We start from the raw sequence: 15,956 nt of genomic DNA on the forward strand, positions 1-15,956 counted from the left end.
AAATCCCCCCAAAAAGCACAGCTTTAAACGGAGTGAAAGAAAAAATCGTGCATAAGACAAGTCTAAAAAAAATCTAAATTATGTTCAAACAAAATTCCTGGACAGCCATGAGGCATAAAAAAAATCCTGCACAAAATAAATTGCCCAACCCCACCCCCCTACCCTCAAAAATCTTATGGTCTTTCCATCAAAAAATAGAAATAAAGGAAGAAACACTTTCAAGACAATTGAAACACTCAATAAAATAAGGAAAAAAGTAGTCATAAGTAGCCAGTGCTTAGCATCCACATTACCCCTACACAGAAATAAATGGTGATATTTACTGGGATCCCTAGTTCTTATCGCCAGAAAACTCGAATCGACATGCGCAGTTGGAGCGTGGCACTTAGAATTTTTTCGGCTTGGATTTCACTCCCTCCTTGTAGAAAATGTATGGCGAATAATTATGAATCTCTTCGTGAATTAAAATATATGTATTTACACAAGCTACCGTGTATCTGGATAAGTTCTCATAAACGTAAAGTTTATTTAGAAGCTACTTATGGGACTTAACATAGTATTTTCGGTTCGGTTTTACGAATTTTGTAAACCAACAGTTTTTGACGCCATGTATAGGGTGTCACTTAGTGGAAGCGATGAATATACCTGCACTACATTTAAATTTTCTATCCCTATATGTGCGTACTAACCTTGCCGCATATGTATTTCACGAGTTGAAATAACAGACCATTGCTCAGCAAAATATTTTGATAAATTCCTCTCGATACAGGCTCGGTTTTTAAGATTTAAACTATGGCACAAATGACGTCTACACAAGTGCAATATCATCCATAGAAAGTGCTTTAGTTGATGTGAAAAGCGAGGAAAACTACTTGCTATCTTCTTTTTCGAAGCAGCCATCTTGAATAAATTGTGCTAGGCGTTCAAAATAAAGCCTAGAGAGACTGAACCCTAGTTTACCCATCTGACTTTGCAGTTTAAAAAAAAACCGCGAATCTTAGTGTGCCAAAATTATTGTGTTTGTAATAACTTCGGGAAATTTTTTGAAATGTCTGATGTATATAAAGGAAAAGAGTTGATTTCTCTCACTGAATGCCCCAACACAAAGCTCCACTATATCTTGGAGCAACGCGAAAGCGGCAATGATGTAGTTTTCTGGTTAAAAATAAGAATGGAGGCCCTTGCTGCATGGAGACGAACCATGGTTTGTTCTTCTCAGAGTCTGAAGTACATCGAACTCATAAATTTAACCATTCCTGGAGATGCTTTTCGACTAAATAAGGAAAGTGTTCGACTAGAAAAACAGTTTTCAAGGATTGCTATTGATTCTGAAAACAAAAGGAAAGTCCTCAACAAAATGGGAAATCTGAAAAAGAGAAAACAATTTTTGGAAAGCTGGAAAAAAATTGCAATTTTGAAAAATGATATTATAACAGTGGAAGAATGGAAATCAAAACTCAGCGACCTCGAACAAAAATTGCAGATAGCAGAGAGCCAAATAGAGGAATTAAAAGAAAAATATTCTGACATTGAAAAGAAAAAACAGGAACTTTTCATGGAAATGGTCAAGGAAAAAGAAGTTCTCAATATCTGCCAAGAGGAAAATGAAAAAAATGAAAAAATATATAAGGCAACTTGAAAAAGACCAGTATTGTCAAGTCAGGGGCACAGCTATTCCTAAGCTTAAGTCGACTCAAGCCCAAAATAAGAAATTAAAGGAATTAAAATCAAGAGCTCAAAAGGCTCTGTATTTCAGTAGTCTTTTTGGGCTCGAGCTTGACTGCCTAAAGTTGAAGGATCCAGACAGCTCCAAGACATACAATATTGAATTCAACAGCTCATCTCCTACAGAACCACTAGTTTCCTCTGCTTCCCCAAATACATCATTGACACAGGACAAAACTTTACCTGCTACACCACCCTCTAGCTCTGAAACTTCATCAACTTCCAGCTCCCCTAATATGAATGATCAGTCTTCACCACAAACACAGTTCTCTAAACTGAATGAGGATGATAAAGCCAGGGTCGAGAGTATTCTCTACCTCCTTGATAAATTTGGGGTTGGAGATGAATTGTTACATGAATTGTCCATGACCATAGATGGATTGCCCAAGTCCTACTTGATTAAACAATGTAGAAGTGAACTCAACAAGAACTGCATAATTACTTCTACCCCAGGCAAGGCCCCAGGTGCACAGCATCATTTCAAACAATTACTAACTGATCAAGTTCAACAAATGGTATGTACATATTTGTGTCGTTTTTATTTTCAGATTGTGGAGGCCGTACTTGTAATGCTCTCTTTAGAAGGTTTCTAATTTACTTACATCAGTAAATTATTGTCTTTACAGAGAAAGTCCAATGTGATTCAAGAAGGTGAGAAGGTGAAAGTTAAATTGAGTGGTGATGGTGCCAGAATGAGTAGGGCGAGTAATTTTATATTGCTCAGCTTTTCAATTCTTCAGAGTACAGATGATCTATTATCATCAAAAGGTAAATATTACTAGATTTGTACAATTTATAAGATGAACTAAAGTGTTTTTCATAGGAATTTGATTAAACAATTTCAAATTATCTCATAGGTACTCACACCATAGCTGTAGTAAATGGCCCTGAAAGCAGAGAAACTATAGAAAGCAGCTTTAAGGACATTTTTGATGAGGTCAATGATATAATAAAGGATGGCTACATAACTGTGGATAACAAACAATTAGAGATAGAGATGTTTCTTGGAGGTGATTACAAGGTACACTTCATATATACAGTCATATTCCATGCAATAAAATGTTATATTTATGGACTAGGTATTAAGCATAAAAAGTTGTATTTCCTTATCTGCGTAAGTCGTTTATCTTTTCAGTTCCTGCTGCTGGTTATGGGCCTCACTGCAGCTAATTCCAACTATGCTTGTTTGTGGTGCAAAGTTTTTAAGAAAGACAGGTATATGCTTAAGTACCCTAGCTTGCCTTTCATATTTTATTCATTGTTGTTAGGATAACGACAAGTAAATGTATCCACATGCTGATTAAAAAAAAAAAAAACTTTAAAAAAGATAAATAATAATTATTGTTTTCTTAAGGGGTGACATGACCAAGCCAGACAACTACTACAATGAGGCACCTCTCAAGAGAACACTGGAGGAACTGCATGAATGTGCCTGCAAATCAAAGGGAGAAAACTACTGTTGTGCATTTCCACCTCTCCTTAATATCCCACTGGATCACATAATATTGGATGAACTACATTTAATGCTCCGCATAACAGATATTTTAATTGGTAACCTTATTGAAGATGCAATGCAGTGGGATGATAAGGAGAGTTTTCTCAGCCATGTGAGTGGAAAGCAAAAAATCCATCTTGACAAGCTCATCAATACCATCAATAGCTGTGGGGTTTCTTTCTCAGTCTGGGAAAAAAGAAATACAGATGGAAAAGGATCGGGTACTTGGGATTGGACAAGTTTAATGGGGGATGACAGGAAGAAACTTATGAAAGATCTTCCCAGCAAATTGGAGACTGTAATACAACAGGATACTGCAAAAACAGTAGTAGAATTGTGGAAGGTACCCATGTTAATTCAAATTTCAATTTAAATCAAAGTTTAATCCAAACAATTGAAGCTAACAAAATATGATATAAAGTTATTTGCTGTATTTTTTATAGGAATTTGCCAATATGTACTTTGACTTCATTTCTTCCTTTGAACCAACTAACATTGATGAATACCGTCAAAAGGTAATTTGCAAATTACAAGATTTAAAATTTGTCTGCTATCCTAATGCTAAAGGAAATTTCTTTCTAGATGAAAAAATGGATTGACACCTTTGCTGAAGTGGGGCATAAAAGGATTGGATATGCCAGAGAACGTGTGACATGCTATATGCATGCAGCAGCATACTACATCCCACAAATGGTGAAGTTGCACAAAAATATAAAACAGTTCAGTGGCCAAGGTACAATTAACTGAAACATAACTACATTAAATTTTTAAGCACAAGTAATATAATGCTGATACATAAACTTGCAGGTGTGGAAAAAAACAATGATGATGCTCGGAAAATAATACAAAGAAAGAGCAATCACACTGATGACCCCGCTGAAATCCTGCGTGCTGAGTTCAGAATCAATGCTTTGAAGCATAAGGGAGAGAAAGCCCAGAAAATATACCAAAAAAATTCAGAATACTGGCAAACCAACATCAAAGCAAAACGCAAAGCACGCAAGAGAATCAGCTATGACAAAGTCCCTGAAGTTTTTCCAAATGAAGCACCTCCTGTAATGGCTGAGCCACCTACCCAGCAAAATAATAGAGCAAAAAGAAAGCAAGCTGTGTATTCAAGAAAAGGGGGGGAAAATGCCAAACGAACCAAGAAACAATAAGACATGTATGAGTAATATATATATATAGTATGCAAGTAGGAGACCTTCATGGGCATTTATAATGGCTAGCCATATCAGCATAGTGCCAAAATATCTATGTTTATTAAGTGGAATGCAAATGAGGATGAGTCTGTATCTGATTTACAGACTTGAATATGATTAAGATTTTCTATTGTGCTTTGTTCATTGATTATTTATAATACAGTATTCATTTATGAATTCTTATTAAGAGATATAAGCTTAAAGGGTATAAGTTAATTATTAGAATCATCACCAAGAGCTACTTTTATGAAAGAAAAAGTCAATTTCTCCTGAAATGCTCTTGGTGTTGGATGGTGCCCTTCAAGTACACTATATTTTTTGGGTGACTGGGAGATATAAGATCTAACTTTCATGGGGTAAAAGACTTTTATCCCCTGGCCATGGGAATCTGCAGAGTAATCCCAAAACTCTGGAAAATACTTCCTTGGGAAAGCTGACTTTTCTAACAAGTGCCATCTCTCATTAAGTGTCCATTTTCCCTCAAAAAGGGATTTATAAACGTCTCCCCTGAATGAGATGGTTACTGGAAGCCTTGATTTTGATTTAAGGTGTTTCTCAACCGCAACCCTGAATGAAGTTACTTCTGAAAAAATGATAGTTTCCTCAATTACTGGATTATTGAAAAACCTGAAAAGGAAATCAATGAAATGCGATTAGTAAATGATGCACCTTTGACCACAGAAAACTTCCCCATTTTTTAAATATATTGTATATATAGTGGTGTTTTATTTTTGTATGCTGCTGTAAATATTCAATACATAATAAAAGCTTAAATAACTTGTAAGCAGCAAAAATCAATAAATCATACCGGACACAATCAAGTGAAATATTTTCTTCTGGTTCCCAGGTGGAATCGAAAGGAGAATATCCCCGCCACAAAACTAAGTATTCAGTAGTCCCCTGTTAGCGAATAAAAATAGCACATAAGCAGAATTCTATGTACTGTTTAAAGTGCCCCTTGGACGAAAAATGCTATCTTTTCGTACAAACTTGAAACTTCGTCCAAATAATCCATACTACCCTATTAATCACCTGTAGAAATTTTTTCTTCATATTCCGACGGGAAGTTTGAAAATTTTGCGTTTTTACTACCGGCCGCCATTAATTTTCAGTACACGGCCAAAAGGATTATTTTCGGTCAGCGGTGTTCTCGTGACGTCATTTACTCTACTCATTCCAAAACGCTGGCGTCTTTCCTCTTGTTTCTTCGTAAAGTTAGAGAAGTTAGAAGCTAGTTTAATGTAGATTTTTTTAAAGTTTTCACGCTCATATCAGCGACCGAGTACGATATTTTCCTTGTCGACCTTTCTGTTGCTTCAAAAACATGGAAAATGTCAACAGCTTCGAGATATACGACTGTGAAGAGCTCGAACCTATTGCCAACGAAGAAGAGATCGCTGAGTTCAACGAGCAATCCAGAATCGAGCTCGAAGAAGAAGAGATGCTAAGAAGAAGATTTTGTGGGGAGTCCAGGCAATGGTAAGACACTTAAAACTTTAATTAAGCAAGGACAAATCACAAGTGAAGTTAAGACGTCTTCGAGAATACGCAGAAGCAGCAAACAAATTTTCATCGGAAGATTAAGGAACGCGTATAAAAACAAGAGCCAATCTGTATGTTCTAAGCTTTCTTGAGTTGTTTAAAAAACAAACTAGTGGGGTTCTTTGTTTGTGTTAGGTGATGTTGCTCTCATTTGAACATTTTTTATTCAAAGGACAAGTGCAAATTATGATGAAGAAAATCCGAGTTTCGTGATATTTCTATAAGGATATATAGGTACATTTGTTTTGATACGATCTTTGTTTTATTTACCTAGGTGCACTTGTTATAATTGTTGCCTAACTCTAGTAACAAAGCAAGAAGAGTGCTTTTGTTGCAATGACATCATGAGATGCATGGACAAACTGAATGAACTGGATCAACAAGTTCAATGTATTACATGTCACCCTGGCTTTGAATCTGTGTGTCTAGACAAGTATGTTCTGGAAACCGCTGCAGTGGGACTGAAGACAAGAAGGAACAGGAGTTATACTATTCTTAGAGAAAAGGGCTTTGCTAAAGAATCAGAGTAAGTATTGATTGAGCTTTATTGAGGTCTCTTCAGGCTCCAGGATTAACAGAATATTTCCGATATTTTGTTATACTATGTATACAGTAATAAGAATAGCTGGCAAAAGCCCAAATAATATAATACGAATCATACCCAGAACCAATTATTTCATTGGGACTGAATTAATCCAGCATATGCATTATATGAAAATGAATAATAGCTAGTAGACTTTTTGGCCCAGTACTTCTTAGATTTTGTACTCGGTCTACCTATACTTGCATTCAATATGCTAATACACCTAGCATAGTATATAATTATTTTGAAATTTGTATCGTAATTGAATTGATTATGAAAAAATCAAAATGTTTAATAAATACTCCTTTATCTTTCAGATTTCTTCGATCTGTTGCATACAGACAATTTTTTCGATTCATATGGGATTTCACTGGCAATTCAAAAAGACTACCTCTGCCCTGTTGTGTTTATAATAGCATACGAAGAGCATTTCCATCTGAAGATGGAAGTTATAAAGGCTTCCTGGAAGAAGACGAAGGACAAGTAGTGTCAGACGAAGAGTCGGAAAGTGAAGAACAATCAGATGAATGAACTGAAACTAAAACGAATCCTATGAACAATAGTAAGATAGTGAGTAATAAATCTTTCAAGAATATGTTATACCATCTGACATCCATAAGCAAATTCATAATGGTATTCAACATTTTTTTGATGATTTTTTACGATTACTTCATATGCTACTGGTTATATAAACGGTTGCATTCCTCTTTGTCATGGCCCTTCATTGGTTGCCCGCATTTTCTGCAGTGAGGTGCTCTTCTGTCATTTCGTGCAGCATTTCTTTCTTGTGTCAAGTTTTGCAATTGTTCCTCTGAAATAAAATTATATAAGAACCTTAGGGAATACAGAGACATTATTCATTCAACAATTACAAAACCTTCCATGTGAGGTACTATTCTATTACCATTTTTATGCAAGTGTGATTCTAACTTTGCAAATTTTCACCTTTTTTAATATTGAACAGTCATGTTATTCTAGAAATACGAATATATTACCTGTACATGTGGGTGGGACAAGTTGTGTTTCTTTTCCTTTTCTGTTTTGATGCTTGTTAATTGCCTCTTCCTTTGTTTCTTTTTCCAACATACTATGCATAGGTTCTGGCACACTCTCCTCCAGCTCTATTCTCAACTGTTTAAGATCAGCTCTAGGTGTTTCAACCAGGCATTTGAATATATCGTCCACATAGTCTGAAATAATATGAATAAAGTTTGAGACATTTTTTATCTTATAGTACAGATTTTGAAAAAGTTTACAACTTTGTTTACTTATTTCATTTTTTTTCCTAAGAACTATTTCATTGATAGAGCATTACGAGTTATTTACTTTTTGTGGAGTTGGTATAGAACTTTTCCACTGAACTATTTCTGTTTTTCTCACTGCGACCTCCTAGAAAAAAGTTTTTTTTTTTTGCACTTGTTCTAGTTCATGGGAAAAATCAGATTTAAAATACTTTGTACTTACCATAATTCTGGGGTACTCTCACTTCACGAACTGTCCCTTCCCCATTCTTGTATTTGGCATAGACTACTTTCAACTTCTTATCTCCATGATCATCAATTTTTGATTCTCTGTCACAATTATAGTTAAAGTGAAGGGCAGCTAGTATTGTCCTGAAAGGAAGTACATTTAACCATTTTAGTTTCTCCTTTTGTTATTTTTAGCTATTGCTGTAAAGGAAGGACAAACTTCAGTGTTTTGTATTGGTGGAGTGCGTTTAAACCTATATTGGAAAAACATCATATGTGAAAATGTATTCTTACCTGCAGAAGCATGAATGAAATGATAAAAGAAAGACATGAAAAGTCTTTTATCTCTTCATTATTTCTTTTCACTAAATTAAATATACATGCTACTGCTCATTTTTCATATGACAAACTTCTTGCAACAAGGTGCAAGTCATTGGTAAGGGAGCATCAATGTACAAATACTGTCAACAAACAAGTAACTTACCTACTAAACATGCCCAAATAAGAGAATGACAGCATCTTTGGCGCAAACTGGTTGACCACAGAGTGAAAGCCTTCTAGGGAGCTTGTTTGTGCAATGGGAGAAGCATTTTTGATTGCTTTGCTTAGACTGACTTTGGTGAGTTTTTCAAATATCTTTTCATATGCCTCTGAACCTATGGAAGTGATATTCAAATTATAGCATGGATAATTTCATCATAAGGTCTATTTAAATTATAGCATGGATAATTTCATCATAAGTTACATTAAAAATAGCATTGTCATATTTACTTTTAGTGAGCCACACTCTAGGAGTAGCTAGGATTCCATGTGTGCATTTATTGAACAGTTGGTTTGGCAGGCCAGTGTGTTTGTTGATGATGTGATAGAGGAAGGCTTGGAATTTTGCCAACTTGACTGCACCTAAATGCGCTGGTGTTGACATTACTGCCCAATAAAAATGACGAACACATGCTTTACGCCAACGACCTATTACTTCACATGATTTTTCTTTGGCAAGTTTGGTGATGATTTTCTGTATTTCTAAAAAAACAAGTTTTCATAAATACAAGAACAAGAAATAAATTTGGCTTGAAATGGAAACAACAGTTAATGCCAACACAATATAGGTATGTGTACTATACACTACCACATACTTTTTGCTATGTGCCATAAATCAAAGTAATGGCAGATTGTAGGCTTTCCATTGTCTTTGCATAATTTTGGACATTCTTCTTTCATCCATTTGGTGATAGATGTGTGACGGTCTGATATGAACTGTTTTATCAGCATTCCTGTGGTGAGGAGGTACATAATGGACCTTTGGTGGCCAAGGAATTCCATTTGGGAACTGCTTCCAGCTTCATTTGCCTGTAAGAATAAAATCATGAGTCTAATAATAAATGGCCACTAACAGAAAACAAATATTCCCTTTAATATTGTTATTATATTTTTACTATTGTTGTTATTACATTTAGCTGTACTAATAATAATAGCAATGTTATAGTAAAAATATTAACAACAATAAGAATTAGAATAAGTGGAACTTAGTAAAAAAAATATAAGCTATATCCCCTCCCCCCAATCTGTCCCTGTAGTTACAAATTATAAATGTGATCAAAATTCACCTGAATGAGAACTATGTTGATGATGAGGCCCAACGTACAACAGAAGATAGTATAAGTGCCATATTTGGCCGAGTGTCCCATGCTATCATGGCGAGCATCTCCTGCCAAATCCACTTCTACCCCATTTAATTTGTCTATTAGACCTTGTTGGTACTGCCGCCAGAATGAGACAATTGCTGGTATTAACAAATGTCTCTGATGATAATAGTAGGTCGTTTCATTATAGACCATTACGTTGATGTGCCTCAGCACCAGTAGCACTTTCCTGATGGAGGCCCCAGCTGTCAAAATGCCAAAACTTAAAAGAATGTTTACGGCTGGGAATTTTCCCAATATTAAGGGCTGACTAAGCCAAGTGCTGGTCTTTTTGCATTTACTGCAAAGTGTAGTGACAGTTATCATTGTCCCAGTCTGTTTCGTGGAAATTGATGGCTTGGGGTGACAACACAGGTGGCAAAATTGAAATAACAAGAGCAGGTTAGATAGAAACACAATACACTTTGGTTGCTCTCTACAATCTTTTCCTTCTGTGGTCAATCTGAAGTGGAAAAAAAATAAAAATATATATATATATATATATATAAACACTGTGATGCCTTTTCAAGGTAAAAGCCCTGCCCCCCCCCCCCCCCCCCCCCCCTGAAATCATTCTGGGGCTACCATAGAGTGTTGCTTTGAGTGCTTGCATAAAACATTCAGCAACAAGTGAAATTCACAGGATCAGTGCAAGCACTCGAGTATGATTGATGAAAGTTAATACATTTTATATATTATATTATTATGAATGATGTGGTGTATCAACCTTGCTTAGCGCAGTTTGTGCTTGTAGTTACCTGGGGTCAAGATTGTCACTCTCGGGGTTACTATATTCTGGATTGTCTTCACCCAGCTCATTGTACTTGCCATCATTGGCAATGAGAGGTTCCTCCTCCATGGCCACTTCATTGTCTTGGTTGAAGACTTTGTCAACTTCCCTCTGTACTTTTTCCTGCCACTCAGGGTCACAGATATCCTCCTCCTCAATGTCCATTTCTTCATCATCAGATTCAGGTTCATGATTGTAATTATCAGTCTGACATCCTATTTTTAAAATGTTGTGCAAAAAAGATAAATAAATTTATATTTCTTTGATATACTTTCATCGTTGTCATTATATCATCATTATTATGTAATATTTATTAATATTTTTTATGACAATAACCTCTAGCTTACCTTGTGAAAACACTGTAGACTTTTTAGTTGCTTGTTCAAGAGCAGCAAGCAGCTGACTTTCTGTTCTCTCCAACTTTTTCACCTGTGTCTTCATGGATTTTAAGTCTGCTTTAAGTTGCAAGACTTCTGTTTGTAAGTACACACATTCCTCACACGATGTGGACTTGCTTGTTGTGCTTGGGACCAGAAGTTCCTAAAAATGATAAGCAAGAATTGATTCAGGTCGTTCATAATAAGTATCACTATAACAGAGTAACAATGTAGCTGAGCCTTAATATACCTACGCTGTAGTTTTCATTTTTTGTTGTTGCAAAATCAAAAAAGTTATGTATATGATCATTACCTCTTCATGTGTACTCTCAATTCTGGTATTGTTTTCGCAGTCCAACCCGAGGTTTTGTTGCTGTTCATTTTGGGGCGACTCCTGGTCATTTCGGTCTTCAACTTCGTCCACTTCTAGGTGACTATTAGCAGCCATTTGTTCAGCTTCTTCTTCAACATTTTTAGCAGGCTGAAGGATGTTTTTGAGGGCCTGAAAAAGACATTCAAAAAATACTTCCATTTTCAACGAGGCCAATTCATTGAAGCAATTGTTCCACAATCAAAATAAAAACGCCGACGAATAATTGCTACTTTGATATGCCGCACTAGTGAATTTTTGAAGCAGCCGCGCGACATGTTTGTCTAGAAACAAGTTTTCTTGTAAAGGCCGTCGTTCACATGTAACGCTTTGATTGGTTTGACGAATAAGCAGATGCTTTTTTTTACTTTTGTGACATGTCAAAAAAATGTTTCATTTACGGATAATTGATAACGCAAAGAAGAAAAACAAAGTTTTAGTTATACTCACGTGGCGGCGGCTTCTGTCACTGACAGAAGTTTCTTGTTGCTGCTCTGAAAGCCAGATCGTTGGAGTTGCTCTCGGAAGCAAACGTCTTTGCATTCCCTCGATATGTAGTGCCCTTGCGAAAACCTTTTCTTCAAAGTGTAGGGAGCACACAACGAATCTTCCTGGCGGGTTGAAGTTCGCCCTGTGAAGACGCACAAACCTTTTCCATTTGTCGCCGTCTTGCTTGTTTTTCGGCGAATAATGCAACGATATACCATTCGATTTGTTGGCGAAATTATTACAACCAAAAACCACACAGCGATTTGCTGGCATTTTACTCGCCGTGAGCTCTCTAGAAATTATTTGTAACTATAACACGAAAGTTTGACAGAGTTTGTATACTGATTAGCCACGAGTGTTTTGGAATGAGTAGAGTAAATGACGTCATAGCCCTCACTCATCCCCAGTCTTCTGAGCCAAATCATTGATCAAGAAAATTAATGGCGGCCGGTAGTAAAAACGCAAAATTTTCAAACTTCCCGTCGGAATATGAAGAAAAAATTTCTACAGGTGATTAATAGGGTAGTATGGATTATTTGGACGAAGTTTCAAGTTTGTACGAAAAGATAGCATTTTTCGTCCAAGGGGCACTTTAATAAACGAGCAGGAGTGTTTTATCGGGTATAAAACACGAGGCGTAGCCGAGTGGTTTTAGACCCGATAAAACACGATCTGCGAGATTATTAAACGGCTTAGAAAACTCCAGATGTATGTTCTCATATCGTACCGAATTCTTTACGAATTGAACCAAGTTTGATAGAGAAAATCCAAGTTAAAGTTTACGCAAATGAAGACGAATCTTTATCCGATTTAAAATCACCTTCATGGTCATGATTTCTATTGTGTTTTCTTCATGAATGATTAATGAGTTTTCTAAAAGCACTACAATAAGTTTATTTATGAATTATGTATGCTTATCAATTACCAGAAACAAAGAAATTCAACTCACCGTAACATTTTCTCGCTTCGTGATGAGTCGCTCCACTTCCCATAGTCTCCCCTTTCCTTTGATTCTAGTAGTTTGAGACTTGGGAAGAATATCCGCAGAAGAAACATTGTTTAAAGTTGAATAAAACCCTTTTTCTCGTCTTTCGCGACCAGCCGCCATTTTGAATTCCGGTTGAATTCCTTAGATTATGCTAATTACTTCGAGCACATGAACCAATCAGGTATACGCTCAGACAATACGAGGATTGACAGATGATTTGATATGGCCGAGTGAACTTAAATAAGCACCTCCCACTATGATTTCACTCTAAAACATTATGTTTATGGTTATAGAGTACCAGACGAAAGCAGTGGTTCTCAATTGGGGTATTTTAAGACGGGCATAAAGACGCCATTCGCCTTTTAAACACATCCGTTTTGATCAGTTTCCTGTTCTTTTAGTAACGAACCGGAACGAATACTTTGAACGATCGATTGAAGACTGTAAAGTAAGGTAACAAGTGTTATTTAGCTTCATTTCTGTCTAAAATTTATTCATATGATGCAACACGTTCTTGATATGCGATGAAAAATAAATGATGTTGTAGAACCGACCTAAGTTTACTTTGATACGAGGAACCCTTGGCTGACAGACATGTCCACAGGAAACCCAAGTGGTGTATTTGTGTTTGTTACAAACCAATATATCTAAGAATTTTCAAGCCTTAAAACTTGGTGAAAAAATGTTTGCTTTTTTCGTTTTAATTTAATTTGGGCATTTTTAAACCCTTATAGAAACTGAGGCTGCTAGTAGGTTGTAAAATATTTCTTTAATTAAGAGTTTAGCACATGTAGCTCGAAGATTTGGGCTTTTTACGGAGTATTCGAAATTTTATTTTGTCGCGTTTGCTTTCCCGAGGCCGATTTTCTTAAAAACGATCAAACTATTTCCTAGCCTTTTAAGCATACGTTCTTAATGTCTATCATGTGACTTTCCGTAACAGACACACTAAAACCATATACTCACAAAGGACGTTTCTAACATAGTTTCATCTTTTAATACTGTATTTACATATTTACCTGTTAAACAAGTAATCCCTTCTGGCTCACTTAAAACAATATACTCACAAAGGACGTTTCTAACATAGTTTCATCTTTTAATACTGTATTTACATATTTACCTGTTTAACAAGTAATCCCTTCTGGCTCACTTAAAACAATATACTCACAAAGGACGTTTCTAACATAGTTTCATCTTTTAATACTGTATTTACATATTTACCTGTTTAACAAGTAAGTACTTAGATTATAAGCTTAGTAAGTAACTGAATATGTACTGAAAAGTTTCAACAATTACTGATAAAAAATATTTAATCGCTTAGATCGCTCATTCACTGTGATGATCAACACATCTATCATTATTCCACCACAGTTCAGCCCATTCAATTTTCACACTTATTATCTATGGGGGCTTGAAGAACCCAACAAAATGACCGCTCGCCAACATGATTGGCTTCATAGCTCAGTTGGCAGAGCATCGCACTTGCATCGCGGAGGTCATGGGTTCGATTCCCGTTGAAGCTTGAAATCACTTTTTCAAGTCTTTCTTTACAGCGTTCGCTTAGATCGCTCATTCACTGTGATGATCAACACATCTATCATTATTCCACCACAGTTCAGCCCATTCAATTTTAACAATAGTTAATTAAACAGAAGAGAGGTCACATTGGTTTTGAAGTTAACAATTGTTAGAATTGGCTGAACTATAGTTAAACGCCCCAGTGTGGCCACAGCCATTGTCGTCTCAAAAATATAAGAAACTCTTTAGTGAATCGCGATACATCTATCGATAGTAATTTTGAATTTATTACACTCTATCTGCAGAATATATACTGCTTTATATATCATGACTTACTATAATATATTATGACGACGTCACAGTAATCTTATCATTACTGTTTCATTAGAAACACCCACGCAGCTCACACTAGTTTTTAGCTAGTTATCTCTTCTATGTTATCTATAGTACATAATCAACACTTGAAATCGTGTAATCACTTGTGATTGGGAACACAATTAATGTCTGGTTAAACAATTTTGTATGTCGATTTCACTAGTTAGTTATTGTAAACAATCTATAGTCGATCGGAGAGCTCAACCGGTTTGTTGCGAGTCAATCAGGATTGATGAATAAGAATTTATGTGGTCTAAGAATCTATAGTCTAAGGGTACTACTGAATCAGTATAACTGAATCTCCGACAAAAGATAAAAAGATGAATACTCGTCAGGTGCGAAGTGTATACTTGATTACTTATAGTCATGCCGACCTTGTAAAAGTTCCAACACATGAGGTTTTCGCAAACATTATAACAGATGCATTCGAGAACTGTGATCCTACAGTTGGTAGAAATGCGAATATTATACACTGGGTGTGTAGCAGAGAGCCCCATGTAAGCTCAGGAAATCGCTATCACATGGCTGTCTATCTCCAAAATCGTTGTAGATGGCTTAGAGTAAGAAATTATATCCAGCAGGAATATAGAATCAAAGTCAACTTCTCGAACCGACATAGTAACTACTATACAGCGTGGAGTTATGCAACGAAAGATGATTCACATTTTATAGAATCACAAAGGCATCCAGAAATTACAGCTCCACAAACTACACGAGCGACGGAGATGAGAATGGGAAGGATAAGGGGGAGATCAATGAAAAAGAAAAAAAGGTCGCAAAGCACAACTAAGTATTTTTGAGGTGTCAGAAATAGCTGTCAAGAAAGGAATAAAGACTCGATTAGAACTGTTAGCACTAGCTTATAAGGAAAAAGAAGAAGGGAAAATAGAACTGGCACAATTTATTGCAAACAGAGGTAGTAAAGCAGTTAAACGATTAAGGATGGTGTATCGCTAGAATAGAATAATAATTAGAGATGATATATATTACTTTAAAGACCAACGGTTCACCATGGTGAACTAAGTTTTTTTATCAACAGTTAATACATGGCGATAAAAGTATACCGTGACATTGTTTATACGCCGAGGAGCTATGAACATAAAGATTGATTGTGATTATTGCAAGCATAATAGGCCATTTGCATTATGGCGTCATTTACTACCACTACCAGACTCCATTGCACACTGTCTTTTGTTCTGTTAATTAGCACCAATTGTCTCACTATTCCCATGAGGAACTACAAATTTCAATAAGAAAGAAAATTCACGAAGCATTTTGGTAGTGGTAGTAAACTGACGCCATAATGCAAATGGTCTATTCAAGTGGTTTTACCTCGTTAAGTACAGACGAT

General features: G+C 36.0%; 5 protein-coding genes and 1 non-coding gene across 8 annotated transcripts in view; 4 read left to right on the forward strand and 2 right to left on the reverse strand.

Moving 5' to 3' along the window:
- The window catches only part of LOC148910811 (uncharacterized), a 53,055-nt gene that overhangs the window by 7,392 nt on the left and 29,707 nt on the right, over positions 1-15,956 (forward strand). Inside the window, exon 1 of one of the 3 annotated variants that reach the window (XM_089030343.1) lies at positions 8,576-8,635. The exons of the other annotated variants lie outside the window; for them this stretch is intronic. The gene's annotated coding sequence lies outside the window, so the exon portion shown is untranslated. Of the gene's footprint in view, positions 1-8,575; positions 8,636-15,956 lie in introns of those variants that run through there. 3 annotated transcript variants of the gene reach the window in all.
- On the forward strand, positions 630-4,380 carry LOC116298183 (uncharacterized). Its single transcript, XM_089030618.1, has 9 exons — positions 630-1,630; positions 1,791-2,240; positions 2,352-2,493; positions 2,583-2,746; positions 2,861-2,940; positions 3,080-3,563; positions 3,664-3,735; positions 3,803-3,953; positions 4,028-4,380. The coding sequence occupies exons 1-9, from the start codon at positions 1,049-1,051 to the stop codon at positions 4,378-4,380; spliced, it is 2,478 nt and encodes an 825-aa protein (XP_088886744.1). The 5' UTR covers positions 630-1,048.
- Positions 4,422-12,927, reverse strand: LOC148910814 (chromodomain Y-like protein). Its single transcript, XM_089030368.1, has 3 exons — positions 12,674-12,927; positions 5,231-5,322; positions 4,422-5,049 (listed from the first exon to the last, which is right to left on the reverse strand). Exons 1-3 carry the CDS (start codon positions 12,830-12,832, stop codon positions 4,635-4,637), a joined length of 666 nt encoding a protein of 221 aa, XP_088886494.1. The 5' UTR covers positions 12,833-12,927; the 3' UTR covers positions 4,422-4,634.
- LOC148910815 (uncharacterized) lies at positions 5,551-7,390 on the forward strand. Its single transcript, XM_089030365.1, has 3 exons — positions 5,551-5,901; positions 6,239-6,490; positions 6,865-7,390. The coding sequence occupies exons 1-3, from the start codon at positions 5,747-5,749 to the stop codon at positions 7,076-7,078; spliced, it is 621 nt and encodes a 206-aa protein (XP_088886491.1). The 5' UTR covers positions 5,551-5,746; the 3' UTR covers positions 7,079-7,390.
- On the reverse strand, positions 6,492-12,313 carry LOC148910816 (uncharacterized). The gene is made up of 11 exons (XM_089030341.1): positions 11,686-12,313; positions 11,179-11,367; positions 10,836-11,028; positions 10,457-10,703; positions 9,624-10,161; positions 9,153-9,366; positions 8,788-9,039; positions 8,501-8,672; positions 8,012-8,160; positions 7,543-7,737; positions 6,492-7,358 (listed from the first exon to the last, which is right to left on the reverse strand). The coding sequence occupies exons 1-11, from the start codon at positions 11,995-11,997 to the stop codon at positions 7,225-7,227; spliced, it is 2,595 nt and encodes an 864-aa protein (XP_088886467.1). The 5' UTR covers positions 11,998-12,313; the 3' UTR covers positions 6,492-7,224.
- Trnaa-ugc (transfer RNA alanine (anticodon UGC)) lies at positions 14,163-14,235 on the forward strand. The gene has a single exon. It is a non-coding gene; the product is annotated as a tRNA-Ala (tRNA).

The sequence above is a fragment of the Actinia tenebrosa genome, unplaced genomic scaffold (genome assembly GCF_029948245.1).
Source record: "Actinia tenebrosa isolate PJP-AT-01 unplaced genomic scaffold, QUT_ActTen_1.0 PGA_scaffold15__27_contigs__length_11533743, whole genome shotgun sequence".
Classification (NCBI taxonomy): domain Eukaryota; kingdom Metazoa; phylum Cnidaria; class Anthozoa; order Actiniaria; family Actiniidae; genus Actinia; species Actinia tenebrosa.